Source organism: Trichoderma virens (genome assembly GCF_000170995.1).
Source record: "Trichoderma virens Gv29-8 chromosome Unknown TRIVIscaffold_5, whole genome shotgun sequence".
Taxonomy (NCBI): Eukaryota; Fungi; Ascomycota; class Sordariomycetes; order Hypocreales; family Hypocreaceae; genus Trichoderma; species Trichoderma virens.
Window position 1 is genome coordinate 1864964 of NW_014013744.1, and position 16876 is coordinate 1881839.

At 46.7% G+C, this 16876-nt stretch overlaps 1 protein-coding gene across 1 annotated transcript in view; it reads left to right on the plus strand.

Annotated features, from left to right (window-relative positions):
• The window catches only part of TRIVIDRAFT_10003 (non-ribosomal peptide synthetase), a gene marked incomplete at both ends in the record, with an annotated part of 50099 nt that extends 34134 nt beyond the window's left edge, over positions 1-15965 (plus strand). Inside the window, one exon of the mRNA XM_014101945.2 lies at positions 1-15965. This exon is cut by the window's left edge and continues 23503 nt beyond it. Coding sequence (XP_013957420.1) covers positions 1-15965 — 15965 coding nt within the window.
• Positions 15966-16876: the final 911 nt, after the last annotated feature.

The following is a 16876-nucleotide window of genomic DNA, read 5'->3' on the forward strand; positions in this document are numbered from 1 at the left end:
CTTGGGTGCCTTTAGACCCATCTCAACCTGAAGAACGTTTACTCCAGATTGTCCGTCAGACTAAAGCTCGGGCAGCACTGGTATCACCGAATAATGCTAGCCTTTGTACTAAACTGGTGGAAAATGTGATAGAGGTCACAGCTGAACTCGACGGACAATTGGGTCTGTCTGTTTCAAACTCATACGTGCCTCGCGTAGCTGTGCCACCTCATAGCGTTGCTTATATCATTTTTACCTCGGGAAGCACTGGAACGCCGAAGGGTGTCGTTATGACACATCTATCTCTATGCACTAGCCAAACTGCTTTAGCTGATAGACTCGGCATGACCCCAAGCGTGAGAATATTGCAATTCTCTGCCTTCGTTTTTGACATGTTCATAGGCGAAACAATGGCATCGCTGATCTATGGCGCGTGTGTTTGCGTGCCGTCAGATCGTGAACGAATGGAAAACGTTGTGGGTTTCATTAACGAGCAGCGAATTAACTGGGTTTTCCTAACACCCTCTTTTGCTCGCACGATTCAACCTAAAGATGTCCCTGGCCTGCAACTCCTCTTAGTCGGTGGTGAATCTATTCCTCAAGATTTAGTTCACAAGTGGTTTGGGAAGCTACGTCTTATCTGTGCTTGGGGTCCTACTGAGACCTGTGTTATCAGTGCCACACACGAATGGACTTCTGCTGAAGAATCTTCTCTTGTCATTGGCCGTCCAGTTGGCGGGTTCTGTTGGATTGTTGACCCAGATATGCCACATCGCCTTGCTCCAATAGGCACAGTCGGCGAAATCGTTGTTCAGGGCCCGACACTCTTACACGAATACCTAAATGACTCTCAAAAGACAGAAGCTGCGTTGATGTCCACACCAACTTGGGCACCCCGTCCTGATTCTCAGCATTGGCATCGATGCTACAGATCCGGCGATCTATGTTTCTACAACCATGATGGTAATATCGTATTCAGTGGTCGTAAAGATACACAGGTTAAGGTCCGCGGCTTTCGAGTTGAGCTCGGAGATATAGAGCATCATATTCGGGATCGATTAGATGCTCCTTGCGAAGTTGCCGTTGAGGTCTTGAAAACTACTGTTGGGGCCAATCTGATCGCTTTTGTTACCTTCAATGTCGAAGCTGATGCGGCCAATGGTAGCTCCAGTGCTGACATATTCCTTCATCTCGACTCTGGCATGCAAGAAACTTTCAGTGCTTTGTTGGAACAACTGAAGGTTTTGTTACCCCCATATATGGTTCCGACAACCTTTGTTCCTTGCCAGTATCTCCCATTCACGACGTCGACAAAATTAGATCGGAAGAAGCTAAAAACTATGGCATCCTGCCTTAGCTCAGAAGATCTTGCTAAATACTCACTTTCAAAGTCAGAGAAGCATAGCCCGAAGACAGAGATGGAAACACGACTGCAGGTCATTTGGGCGGAGCTACTAAACATTCCTACTACATCAATCAGTCGAGATGATAGTTTCCTGCAGATTGGTGGCGATTCCATTATGGCGATCCACTTTGTTAATGCTGCTCGGGACGATAATATTGGGCTCACAGTGGCGGATGTCTTTGATGACCCAAGGCTATTAGCTATCGCCGCGAAAGCGACTAATCTCATGGAGAGTGATCCAATATCAGAAATCACACAGTTTGGCCTTCTCGATGAGGTAGTGAGAGAGTCGCTACTAAGCCAGGGCTTGTGGCAAGGTTATAACTTTGCTGACAATATCGTCCTCCAAGATGCTTACCCCTGCACCAAATTGCAAGAGGGTCTTTTGGCTCTTGCGGAGAAACAGCCGGGGAGCTACGTTGCGAAGTTTGTCTACCGCCTAAACAGTAATATCGACGTTCAGAAATTCCGAGCTGCCTTCGAACAGACAGTAAAGGCTTGCAACAATTTGCGCACAAGAATTGTTATCGTCGGAAACACGTCGGTTCAGGTTGTCCTTGAGGATGACTTTGCGTGGGATAATCTAGATGGTGAAGGGCTACGCTCGTATGTGAAGTCCATGGATTCTTTCAAAATGGCATACGGCTCGCGGTTGCACCACTATGCAATTGCTGAGGACGATGGCGATACCTACTTTATATGGACTTTACACCATTCTATCTACGATGGTTGGACGATACGCCTCATGATGGAGGTCCTCCATTCGATCTATGAGGGTTTTGCCCCTGCGCATCTACAGCCGTACAATAAGTTTGTAGAATACATTGCCAATGTTGACCACGATGGGGCAAGGAACTACTGGGGATCACAGCTTCAAGGCGCTAGCCGAGCAGGTTATCCTTCTTTCTCCGGCTCATTAAAAGCTTCAAACTCTTGTAAGACTCTAGAGAGAGACCTAGAGCTACCTAACATGGGCAATTTGTTGGTAACTAAAGCTACGATCATCCGAGCTGCATGGGCTATACTCCTCGCGAGGTATTGTGAGAGTGATGATGTTTGCTTCGGAGTTACTGTTTCCGGCCGTCAAGCACCTGTTCACGGATTATCGGAAATGCCCGGGCCTGCAGTCGCTACCGTGCCTATCCGCGTCCAATTAAACAAAGAGCAAACCGTATTGGACTATCTAGGTAGTATACAGAGCCAAGCTTCGAAGATGGTTCCTTATGAGCAGTTTGGGTTGCAAGAGATTGCCAAAATTAGCTCTGCAGCTCAAGAGGCTTGCAATTTTTCGAGCTTATTGGTCATTCAACCAATGCAACACTTGATTAACGACGATAACGCAATGCTTCTGCCAGTACAAGTTGATTTGCAAGAAGATAACTCGATGCAGAATTACTTCAACTACCCTCTTGTCATCCAAGGTCATGTAACGGACGAAGATGTCAAACTTTTCATCATATATGATCCCAGTGTTCTCCCAGAGTCGCAAATATTAGCTATATCTCACCAGTTGGAACATATCATGAAGCAACTTATCTCGAAACCAGAATCGCAACTTGGCGCTTTATCTCTGTCCTGCAATTCGGATGTCGAATTTGCTCGGGAAGCGAACGGCGAAGATGCTCCTGAAATCCTCAACACTTGTTTGCCTAGACTCATTGAGATTCAAGCCGAGATACGCCCCGAAGCTATTGCTGTACAAGGCTGGGATAAACAATTCACTTACAACGAGTTAAATAGAGCAGCCAATCGCCTGGCTCATCATCTTGTCTCAGATATTGGTGTTAAGCCTCATGACATAGTTCAAGTTTGCTTTAGTAAATCAGCGTGGTACGTTGTAGCCATTTTGGCAATCAACAAAGCTGGTGCCGCTTGGGGTCCCATCGACCCTTCGCATCCTCTTCACCGCCATCAGCAAATTATCAGCCAAACGAAAGCACAGGTTGCACTTACGTCGCTAGACAACGTGGAGAGATGTTCTCTATTAGTTCCTTCTGTCGTCACAGTCTCGTCTTCCCTAGATTCTGACCTCAGTGAGAAGAACTATGACAGCAATCATGGCCCCGACGTTACAGTTACCTCGCATTATGCCGCCTACGTCCTGTTCACCTCTGGCAGTACAGGTATGCCAAAGGGCTTAATCATAGAGCACGGCGCCCTTTGCACAAGTCAAACAGCAGTTGGAAAGCGCTTCGGGTTTACTCCGAAGGTAAAAATATTACAATTCACCACATACGTGTTTGACTTTTCAATCAGTGAAATTATAGCAGCCATGCTATTCGGCGCTTGCGTTTGTATTCCCTCAGAAGAAACCCGTATGAACAGGTTAAAAGGGTTTATCCAGGAAAGTGGCATAAACTGGCTGTTCCTAACTCCGTCCTTTTTACAAACACTAAAGCCTGACGACGTGCCAGGAGTGGAATTGGTAGCGGTTGGGGGCGAGCCTCTTCCTCGTGCTCTGTTCGAAGAATGGGTCGGTAAAGTGAGGTTCTTCAATTGCTGGGGGCCTTCTGAGACTTGCGTTATGAGCGCAATGCATGAATGCAAATCAGAAGAAGAGTCAAATATGACCATTGGAAGACCAGTCGGTGGATTTTGTTGGATTGTTGATCCAGAGGATCCACAGAGACTGGCACCGACAGGTACCGTTGGTGAGCTGATTGTGCAAGGTCCTACTCTATTGCGTGAGTACTTGGGTGATCCTGAGAAGAGCAAGGGCTCAATCTTGTGCAGTCGCCCTGATTGGGCTTTGTACCCTGATTCTGAGAACTGGAGTCGCTTTTACAAGTCTGGAGACCTTTGTTCTTATAATCCCGACGGTACCATTAAATTCTCTTCTCGCAAGGATACTCAAGTCAAGGTTCGCGGCCTGCGTGTGGAATTGGGCGAGGTTGAGTATCGTATTAAAGAAGCTCTACATGGCGCTCTCCAGGTCGCTGTTGATGTTTTCAAGTCGGGGGCTACCTCAACTCTAGCTGCCTACTTTTGCTTCAGCGATGCCACTGCAGTCGTGTCAGGAAATGATCCTGATAATATTTTCATACCCTTGACGGAAGAAGTTCAACAGCTCATTGCAACCATGGTTGGAGAGATCAAGATTATGCTCCCAGAATACATGATTCCGGCTCTTTTCATCCAATGCCAATATATGCCAACTGCCACGTCCGGGAAAATGGATAGAAAGAGTTTAAAAATGCTCACATCAGCCCTCACTCAAGACCAATTAGCGGTTTATTCATTGGTGAATAGCAAGAAGGTCATGCCGCAAACTCCGATGGAGCGCAAGCTACAGGCCATCTGGGCAGATATCTTGGCTATTCCTATGGAAACAATTGGTCGTGATGACAGCTTCCTTAGCATCGGCGGTGATTCCATCGCCGCTATTAGGTTAGTCACTGCTGCTCGTGATAAAGGAATTGCTCTCACTGTGAGCGACATTTTCCATGATGCTCGATTATTATCTGTTGCCTCTAGGGCTTCCTTCATCAATGAATGCGAGGAAGAGGCGCCTACTCATATTGTACCTTTTACCTTGCTCGATGAGGCCCATCACGATATGATCTCCAATAGCCCTACAGACCTCGCCCTCAAACTACCCTATGGCATGGATATAGAGGATGCCTATCCTTGCTCTAAGATGCAAGAAGGCTTAATGGCGTTGTCCGTCAAGCAACCTGGCTCTTACATTGGGAAATACAACTATCTTATTCCAGCTCACGCTGATGTTTACCGGCTAAAAGTAGCATGGGAGCAAATCATCAACCACTTCCCCAATCTACGAACAAGAATTATCCGATTAGGTGCCGTCTCCATTCAAGTTGTTATTAAGGGCGATATCACTTGGGACTGTACGGACCAAATGACGATGCGGTCCTATTTGCAAGAAACCCAAATCATGGAAATGGGGTATGGTTCTCGACTGTGTCGTTATGCTATTATTGAAGATGATGGGAGTTTTTACTTTTCCCTAAACATCCATCACGCTGTCTATGATGGCTGGACGCTGTCTATCATCTTCAAAGCCTTCCATGATGCGTACAGAGGCCTCGAAATTGCCAGTCTCGTTCCATATTCCCATTTTATTAAGTACACTATGGAACTTGACTACGGAGTCGCTGGCGACTATTGGGCAGAGCAGCTTCGAAATGCTCGGAAAGCAACATTCCCCTCTGTCGCGATTGAGTCCACTAGGAAGCCTGAGGCTTCGCGCACAATTACAACGGATCTTAAACTTTCAAGGACCAATACAAACATCACAACAGCTACTCTCGTGCGTGCCGCTTGGGCTATAGTCCTTGCGCGATATTGTGATAGTACGGATGTTTGCTTTGGTGCAACAGTCTCTGGACGACAAGCATCGCTCCACGGTTTGTCACAAATGCCTGGCCCAGTAATTGCCACCATACCTGTTCGAATTCGTTTTGAACACCAGAATTCAACGGTGAAATTTCTGGAGGACGTTCAAACCCAGGCAATGGATATGATACCCTATGAGCAGTTTGGCCTGCAGAATATCCGCAAACTCAACAACGACGCCGAAGAAGCATGCGATTTCGCAAGCTTGCTTGTTATTCAGCCTCTCCAAATGTTCTCAGATAATAGCAGCGGCGATGGAGATGCTCTTTTGGCTGCTATTGAAAGTACAGAGGAGAGCACAGATGTAATGCAGAATTATTTCTCATACCCGCTTGTCGTACAAGGCCATTTGAGTGATGATTTTGTGAGAATCGTTCTGATCTACAACCCACTCTGCATTCCTGAGAAACAGATTATCGCATTATCTGAACAGATCAAGCATGTCATTAGTCAACTAGCGGAATCGCAGCCTGGCCAGACGCTAGGCAACCTTTCTCTCGTTTCTCAGTGGGATATTGAACAATCCCACAAGTTCAATGCCGATATTCCCGAGGTTATCAATTCTTGCTTCCACGATCTTGTTGAATATCAAGCAACTCATCGCCCCAGCGCTATGGCTATCCGTTCTTGGGATGGTGAGTATACCTATGCTGAGCTCAACCAAGCAGCCAATCGTCTTGCAAACCATCTCGTTCAGACATACGACATTAAGACGAACGAACTGATACATGTATGCTTTGAGAAATCTGTCTGGTATTTTATATCCATCTTGGCTATCAATAAGGTTGGTGCTGCTTGGGTGCCGCTTGATCCATCGCATCCTATACAGCGCCTCCAGCAGGTTGTCAATCAAACCCGAGCAAAGATTGCGCTCTGCTCGCCAGACAACGTTGACCTTTGCTACGGCCTCGTTGAATCCGTAGTTCAAGTTGCCACTGAATTGGATAGCCAACTCTTACAGCTTGTGACCAGCCAACAGGGCCCGGCATGCAATGTCTCCCCAAACAATATTGCCTATGTCCTCTTCACGTCAGGCAGTACAGGCACTCCGAAGGGGCTAGTAATGCAACATCGATCTGTGTGTACAAGCCAGATAGCGATAGCTAAGAGGCTTCGCCTGACACCAGAAGTTCGAATACTTCAATTCGCAGCGTTTGTTTTCGATTTATCAATTGGCGAAATCATCGCCACCCTTATTACAGGAGCATGCTTATGCGTTCCATCAGAGCACGCTAGGCTAAACGAACTTACAAAGTTTATTCAAGCGATGGATGTTAACTGGGCCTATCTAACGCCTTCTTTTGTACGGACCCTTAACCCAGATGATATGCCAAATCTAGAGCTCTTACTGCTTGCGGGTGAAGCAGTTCCTCGTGATGTTCTAACAGCCTGGTTTGGCAAAGTTCGTTTAATAAACGGATGGGGACCGGCTGAAACTTGTGTATTTAGTACTTTGCACGAGTGGAAGTCTATTGACGAGTCGTCTCTTACAATTGGACGCCCTGTTGGCGGCTTTTGCTGGATTGTTGATGTTGAAGATTCTGGTCGCCTTGCACCTTTCGGCACGATCGGTGAAATCGTTATCCAAGGCCCGACTCTCTTGCAGGAGTATCTTGCAGATCCAGAACGTACCAATGCTTCCATCAGGCCATCTACAGAATGGTGCCCTCGTCCGGATGGAACGAATTGGAACAGATTCTACAAGTCCGGCGATCTTTGTCGTTATAATACAGACGGCACTATCGAGTTTTCGACACGTAAAGATACGCAAATCAAGATTCGCGGCTTACGTGTTGAACTAAGCGAAGTTGAGTACCATATCCAACAGGCTTTAACAGGTGTGCGTCAGGTAGCTGTTGACCTGTTCAATGGCGATAATGGCTCTGCTCTCGTTGCCTACATTTGCTTCAGTGATGAAACAAGGACACCTGGCATCGAGGTCGACAATTCGAATACGCCCTTCTCATCACCCGACGAAAGTTTACGGAATCAGCTGATAGCTCTCGTTGGAGAACTAGGCGTTGCCTTGCCCCGATATATGATCCCAACACTGTTTATTCCCTGCAAATATATGCCATTTATCACCTCTACAAAATTAGATAGAAAATTATTGCAGAGGCTACTATCGTCACTTAGCCGAGATCAGCTAGCTATCTATTCGTTATCTAACAACGAGAAACGCCAGCCGCAGACCGAAATGGAGCGACGTCTACAACTAATATGGGCGGAAATTATGAACTTGCCAATGGACTCTATTGGCAGGGATGATACCTTCTTCCAGTTAGGAGGCGATTCTATCATGGCTATTTATCTCGTTTCAACAGCCCAGGAGGACGGTATTTCTCTCACCGTAAAGGACGTATTTGATGACCCTAGATTATTGGCTGTGGCCTCAAAGGCTGTTATCGCGCAAGATGCTATGGATTTAGCAGATTCTACTCCAGATCCATTCAGTCTACTGCCCGAATCGCAACAAAGCCTTATCCTACTAGGCAAGATTCGCAAAGAGTGTGGCCTTCTCAACGATCAAACTATCATAGATGCATATCCCTGCTCTTCTCTCCAAGAGGGCCTCATCGCTCTTACCGCGAAGCAACCGGGATCATATGTTGCTACTTATGCCCACCATTTATCCAATTCAGTGGATATCCCCATGTTTATGGCCGCATGGGACTCAGTTGTGGAGGTGTGCGACAATCTTCGAACACGCATTATTGTTTTAGATGGCGTTATGGTGCAAATATTACTCGACAATGACAGTAACTGGGTGTCTGCTGACAATGAGACCCTTGAGTCGATGACTGGATCATCACGGAATTTGAAGATGGGATACGGAACTCCTCTTTGCTGGTACGCAATTGTGTCTGACAAGGGCGAAAACTACTTCGTTTGGTCCGCCCATCATTCTATTTACGATGGATGGACAATGAGAGTCATGTTCTCGGCATTATATTGTGCCTATCAGGGAGATTATGCGCCTGAGGTGCGAGTGCGACCCTTCTCTACTTTCATCAAATCCATAAAGGAGCATGACAGTGACAAATTTGCATCCTACTGGAGAGAAGAACTTGCCGGGGCAAAACGTACCTCATTCCCATCTCGCCGAACTGTCTTGGGTAGCACAGAAACCAAGAGATACAGCTCAACGATTGCATTTTCAAGATCCGTGAAAAGTTCCATCACGCAAGCCTCGATCCTGCGAGCAGCGTGGGCCATTGTCCTCGCCCGGTACTGCGATAGCAACGACGCAGTGTTCGGCGCGACTGTTTCAGGTCGTCAAGCAAAAATACAAGGAGCAGAAATGATAGCTGGGCCGATGATTGCCACCGTCCCCATCAGAGCTCGTCTTAATAACCAGGCACCGATATCAAGATTTCTTCAAGACATCCAAAACCTGAGCTCGGCCATGATTCCTTACGAACAGTTTGGTATACAGAATATTTCCAAGGTCAGTCCGGAAGCTAAGGAAGTTTGCGACTTCTCAAGTCTGTTAGTCGTCCAGCCTCCTGCACACGGAGCAGCCGATGATGGCGACGATAGCATATTCATTATTGACGAATCCGCAAACGATCTTACGATGAATGCCATGGATGGCTACTTTAATTATCCTTTTGTGATCATTAGCAATCTCTATACCGACAAAATCCAGCTGAATCTCTTCTACGACCCTGCAGTATTATCAGAACCTCAAGTAGTCGCTTTGGCGTCTCATTTAGACCATGTCACTCAACAGTTGCTTGCCAGAGAGGCCGTCAACGCGCCGTTGAGTTCGGTGAATCTTCTCAGCCCCTGGGATCTCCAACATGCAGTTGAATCAGCCCGCTTAAAACCTTCTAGTGAGACATGCACTCATTGGCTCATTCAAGAAACCGTCCAATCTCGACCAGATGACATAGCTATCTCGTCATGGGATGCAGAGCTGACCTACTCTCAAGTCGGCACGTTGGCTTCTCGTTTGGCAGTTAAATTACAAGCACGCGGAGTTGGCCCCGAAAGTCTGATTCTTTTGTGCTTCCCCAAGTCCGCATGGGCCGTGATCGCCATGGTGGCTGTCGAAATGGCCGGCGGCGCCTTTGTTCCTCTTGATCCGTCGGCCCCAGCTGCTCGTCTAAAAGGCATTATTGATGACACTCATGCAACTCTCGCTATAGCTAGTCCATCCAGCAGCAAGGTACTTGAGGGACTTGGTGTCGAAATCATGTCGGTTGATCAGGAAGTGCTCTCTGGACTACCTGACCCAGTTAGTAAAGTGGTATCCAATGTCCAACCTCGAAATGCAAGCGTCATACTTTTTACTTCCGGATCTACTGGTAAACCAAAGGGTATGGTCATCCAACATAATAACCTTTGCTCGTCAAGCGATGCTTACGGCAATGATCTCAATATCGGGCCAGGTACACGAGTCTATCAATTTTCAGCCTACACCTTCGACGTCGGCGTCCTAGACTGTCTTGTATCTCTTATGCGCGGTGCCTGTCTATGTATTCCCTCTGATCACGACCGGATGAATAATCTGTCAGGTTCTATGCGGTCCCTGAAAGCTAATTGGGTATTCCTAACCCCCACAGTTGCTGACCTATTGTCTCCCACTGATGTCCCAGACTTAAAGATAGTATGTCTTGGTGGTGAGGCAATTAGTAAGAAGTGCGCAGACCGCTGGGTAAACCATGTCGAGTTGCATGGTCTCTATGGACCGGCTGAGGCGTCTATCTGCGCATGGAATCCCCTAGTTGGCAAGTCTGGTCGGTCAACTAACCTAGGAAGGCCGATCTCCAGCGCCTTCTGGGTTGTTGAACCAAGCAACGTTAGGCAGCTTGTGCCTGTAGGATGCATTGGTGAACTTCTAATTGAGGGTCCCATGCTTGCGCGCGGCTATTTGAACGTTAGCGCTGAAGTTGCTGCAAATTGGATAGAAGACGTGGACTGGCTTCCTGGTGGACGGAAGAGAGTATACCGCACAGGCGATTTGGTTCGCAGGAACGCTGATGGCACATTTGACTATATGGGACGCAAGGATACTCAAGTCAAGCTCCACGGCCAACGTGTCGAGCTTGGCGAGATTGAGTCACAAATTCATGAATTCCTTCCTCGAAACATGGCTGCCATTGTCGATATTGTTACAGCAGATGATGAGAATGCTACTAACATTCTTATGGCGTTCCTTTGGTATACAGAAGATAATGATGCTCCGTCACAAACTCTCCAGCTCATGCAGAGTGTGTCAGATCAAGCGCAGAGCATCATTTCTCATCTAGATTCGTCGTTAGCAGAATCTCTGCCCTCATACATGATTCCCTCTTCTTACCTGATATTTGAGGGTAAACCGGAACAGACATCGTCTGGTAAAATCAACCGACGTTCTCTCGTGGAGCTTGGCCGTAGTGTCTCCGTCCAGGATCGCTTGCGCTTCACTCCTGACGCTATTGATCATGAATTGCCTACAACTCCAATGGAACTTCAACTACAGAGTCTCTGGGCTCAAGTCCTTAAAATGGATGATCCTACTTTGATTGGAAAACACGATAGCTTCCTCCACCTTGGCGGCGATTCAATCAGTGCAATTGAATTAGTCTCATTGGCTCAGCAGCGGAATATTAGCCTCACAGTAGCGATGATCTTCAAAAATCCGCGACTCTCGTCTATGGCTGAGACCATCCAAACAGACTTCTCTCCGCTATCTCCAACATATGATGCCGCGAAGTTTAGCCTTATCCCAAGCAATGACAGAGATAGCGCTCTCAGGGCAGTCAAAACCCAGTGCAAGATTTCAGATTCCGCAAAGGTCGAGGATATATACCCCTGCACGGATCTACAAACAGGTTTAATGGCTTTGACTATCAACCAGCCAGGATCCTATATCGCAAAACATGTCTACCATCTGGCATCACATATCGACATTGAGCGGTTCAAACAAGCCTGGGAGAAAACAGTTGGCTACTGCACCAACCTTCGTACCCGGATTGTGCTGTCTGGAAACACTGCAGTTCAAGCAGTTATCCAAGAACCAATTGATTGGCCATCAACTTACTCTGACCTCCGTTCGTTCCTTCTATCACAGGAAAATCGCAATATGACTTATGGGTCGCCCCTATGTCGATACGCGGTGATTACCCAAGGCAGCGAAAACTATTTCGCCGTTAATATTCATCACACTGTCTTCGATGGATGGACATTGTCAATAATGCTGAGAACGTTGCATGCCATGTATTCTCAGGTTCAACCACCGTCTATTCAGCCATATACCAACTTTATCAAGTACGTTATGGATCTTGATCAAGAGAATGCACGTGAATATTGGTCTACACAGCTCCGTGGCGTCAGACGTACAACGTTCCCAGTGGGAACCACCCAATCGAAGCCATCATCTTCCTCACAGAAAGTTGCAGGCTTGCTGAATAAACAAGTTCACTTTCCACGACCCCCAAAATCCTCCATAACCCGAGCTACTATTCTTCGCGCAACATGGGCATTGTTACTAGCACAGTACGATCATTCTGATGATGTTTGCTTTGGCACAACTGTCTCTGGGCGACAAGCTCCAGTTCAAGGTGTGGATGAAATGCCCGGACTTGTCATTGCCACGGTTCCCATAAGGGTTCAACTTGACAGACGGCAAACGATTTCAGCTCTCTTTGAATATATACAAGATCAAGCATTTGAGATGATACCTTATGAGCAATACGGAATAGCAAACATCTCCAGAATTAGTAACGACACCAAGGAAGCATGTAATTTTACAAATCTTCTTATTGTCCAGCCGGCTCAACAATTCGTTCCCACTGGTAATGCAACTGAGCCAGCTATGTTCTATCCGGCTGTGACCGAAGGCCTTGCCGAAGGTGAACTGCTCGGTGATTACTTCAGCTATCCTCTTGTGATGCAGTGCCAGTTGCTTGAGGATGATGTTCAGTTAGGCTTGATATATCAACAGGATGTTATCAATGACTCTCAGGTGAATGCACTTGCTGAGCAATTTTCTTACATCCTTGAACAGCTCCAAGGTGCGGGTGACGCCACATTGGCAGAACTATCAGCTGCAAGTCCTTGGGATATAGAGCAAGTCATCAAACGAAACAACTATAGCATTGAGCCGATCGAATCATGTGTACATGAATTGATCTCAATTCAAGCTGCTAAGAATCCCCAGCAGGAAGCTCTCTATTCATCTTCTGGAAGCATGACGTATAGAGAGATTGAGCAGTTGTCGAATCAACTTGCTTCACACCTCATTCAGCTTGGCGTTAAGTCAGAGACGATTGTACCTTTCTGCTACGAAAAGTCAACATGGTCAATTATCGCTATGCTGGGTATCATGAAGGCAGGTGGCGTCTTCCTACCATTAGATCCAGCCCACCCACTCAATCGTCGCCAAGCCCTAGTCGATGAAACAAGCGCCCAATTCATGATCGTTTCCCCTACTACAGCCAAAGAATGTGAAGGCATGACGAAAAACAACATTGAGCTCTCACCGACTTTCTTTGCGAGCGCGAATAGTTCTGTCACGACTCGAAAATTCAAGCCTATTAAACCTAAGCCTGGAAGCGCAATGTATATATTGTTTACCTCTGGATCAACAGGAAAACCTAAAGGTGTCATTATTGAACATAAAGGCATAGCCAGCTTTCTATTTAGGAGCTGCGAAATTCTAAATATGGGTGGTGACTCGAGGATGCTTCAATTCTCCAGCTATGTCTTTGATGCCTCTATATTTGAGATTTTTGCTGTCTTAATATCTGGAGGTACTGTTTGTGTCCCTACCGAGACAGAGCGTATGCAGCATACGGCAAACTTCATTGAGAAAGGCCGGATTAATAGTGCCATTCTTACACCGACATTTGTGAAGACACTCATTCCAGAACTAGTTCCTTCACTAGAAATTCTGCTCCTTTGTGGCGAAGCTCCGCCTAAAGAGATCGTAGATTTGTGGCGGCAACATGTCAGCCTCTGGAATGCATATGGACCTACCGAAACATGCGTCATGTCCACTCTCCATCACTATACAGATATAGCAACACCAGCTACAACTATTGGCCGCGGGTTCGCTCATCATTGTTGGGTTGTGAATCCAGAAAACCACCATGAGCTTACACCTATCGGATGTGTCGGTGAACTCTTAGTACAGGGAGAATCTCTATCACGTGGCTACATCAATGACGAGGAAAAGACAAATAATGCATTTATTACCCATGTCAAGTGGCTTCCTGACAATATTGACATTGGAAAACGCCGGTTCTATAAGACTGGCGATCTAGTCCGATATAACCATGACGGAAGCCTTGATTACCTTGGCCGCAAGGATACTCAAGTTAAGATTCGTGGCCAGCGTATAGAGCTTGGTGAGATTGAGTATCAAATTAAGCTTCAATCTTCTGAGATCAAGCATGCGGTAGTTGACATTATCTGTGATGATATACATCAATCTCTCGTTGCATTCGTGAGTTTGTTTGGCGACAAGGGCCCCAGCGAGGCTACGCCGGTTCAGTTAATGTCACATAACAACGAGCTACAAGAGCTTTTCTCCCAGTTGGCTGCAAACCTGACTACAGTTCTGCCAAGCTACATGGTTCCCAAGTACTTTATTGCAGTCGAGTCCATGCCACTCAATACGTCGGGTAAACTTGATCGAAAAGCACTTCTGCAGACAGCTACAAGTCTTTCGAGGGAAGATCTAGCTGTTCATTTGGCGGGTCAGCGTCTGCCGTTCCGTGATGCTTCATCCGATCTCGAACACTGGATCCGAGCGCAATGGGCAGATATTCTTGAAATGCCAAGAGAAGCAATTAGTGTGGATGACAACTTCTACCAATTAGGTGGTGATTCCATTCGCATCGTTAATGTCTCGAGACGTATACTTGACAAGTTCGGTGTGTCTCTTGGCAATACTCTCATGAACAGCAAGCATACAACTATCAGCAATATGGCCAAGTATATTTCCTTAAGCGCAGAGAATGGGGCCACACAAGTAGACCATTCAGATGCAGACATCGACTTAATGGTTAAGATCAATTCGATTTCCAACCTCCCTTGGATGATACAACCACATGGCCTTCAAGAAACCCCCAGAAACACGCTCCCTGGTCAAGCAACAGTATTCCTGACCGGCGCTACTGGTTTCCTTGGTACTGAAATTTTGAAACAGCTGGTGCGGAACCCTGTGATAAAAACCATTGCCGTTCACGTCCGTTCGAAATCACTAGCACAGGGTATGGATCGAATCCGGGACACAGCCAAAATTGCTGGCTGGTGGCGTGAGGAGGATATGGAAAAGTTGGAAATTTGGTTGGGTGACCTCGCCAAGCCACATCTCGGTCTCACAGAAGCACAATGGGAACGCCTCTCTGGTTTGTCGAAATCAGAGGCTAATATCAATGCCATTGTCCACAACGGAGCATCTGTGAACTGGAATGCCAATTATGATACTCTGTGTGCTGCTAACGTCACCTCGACTGTTGATCTGTTGATGGCAACATCAACATCACCATATGAGCCCAAGTTTGTGTTTGTGTCTGGCGGCGCCTTTGTGGATCCAGCTGAAAATCAGGTTGTGTCTGCAGCGATCCTCAATAGCGTCAATGGATACTCACAAACCAAATTTGTCTGCGAGTCTGTCATTTCAAACATCGCCAGCAGCCTCCCTGCCAACCAGAATCGAGTATCAATTGTCAAGCCTGGGCGAATCATTGGTACAGTGGAGCACGGTGTCGCCAACGTCGATGACTTTGTCTGGCGCGTGGTCTCTACGGCAGTATCAATACACGCTTACCCGGAGGAACCATCGGATCACTGGATGGTTATGCAAGACGTGGGCATTGTTGCGTCGAATGTCTTAAACCAGCTCTTTACCGATACAATCAAGCCATTCTCCATGCTTGCAAGTGGTATGCCATTATCTGTCTTCTGGGATCAAGTCAACTCTGGACTGGAAGTCCCATGTAAGCCGCTATCCTGGCAGGAATGGACTGAACTCGCGTTAGCATCAATGAACCGAGTTGGCAACAAGCATCCACTATGGCCGGTGCAACAATTCCTTGGCCAGCTCGGCCTACCACCAAGCATTATACAATTGTCAAATGCGGGGACTCCCGAGTGCAAGCAGTCTACGATGGCCATTGAGAGTAATATGCGATATCTCAGGAAGATTGGATTTATTCATTCGTCGGAGGATGGGTTTGGCAGCGATCAGCGCGAGGGTACGATTCGACGTGTGCATACGCTAGGAGGTTAAGCACAAGGAGATTTTTCTTTCATGTTTTTCCTTCATTAATTTTCCTTTCTTTTTCTTTTTTTCTCTCTCTTCTAAGTGTTAGAACGGCTTCTGATTGGAGGGCTTCTTTCACGCCAACTATCCTTCATATCATTTAGTTTAGCAATCTATAAATGCCCGAGGGCAGTTTTAGATAGATTTCATACATTTTTCTTCTTCTTAATTGCCCGTCCAACTCGCGTTCCTCCCCGTTGTATCACATGATTTCGTAGATACCCCCTCCCTAGCCATGTAAACGTCCAAGTACCCTCTGTATGCCGCTTAGTAGTATCTCAATGGCGCTCAAATTGCCAAATTTGACGGTTTGCAGAGATCCCTTCTTATCTGGGTTCATTAACAGGGCGGTATTCCTGGCTTTTGGTAGAGCCTGGCGATGGTGGACCAAGATCACAGATATCTTTGCAAGGATCACACATGATGAAGCATCTCTTGATATCCGGGTTGATGATGAAGATGCGATTCTTACAGTCTTGTTTACTGTTTCCATTGTTCCGATCCATGCCGTATCGCACCACTATTCGATCAGGATCTTCATTGGTGAAGTAGTCCAAGCACATTGGACCTTCCCTGAGGTACGTGCTTATCCAGAGGATGTGGCCACCGTGGTTCTGCATTACCTCGCTATCAAGCTGGCCCAAGTCATCTGTTTTCTTTCTGCAGTAGGGATCTTGGCATGCGCAAAGAGTGACGGAGATTCGAAACTTGCACATGATGTCTACTAAAGTATTAGCATTCAGTAAGCGATATTGGAAAAGAATTAGCCACCACTCTGCCTTGTTATGCTATTCCTGTGAGGTATGGCTGGTTAGCTTTGAAGTGTGTTGTGATCTTTCTTTGGATGGGAATGGATGAATTAAAAGGCAACTCGGGGG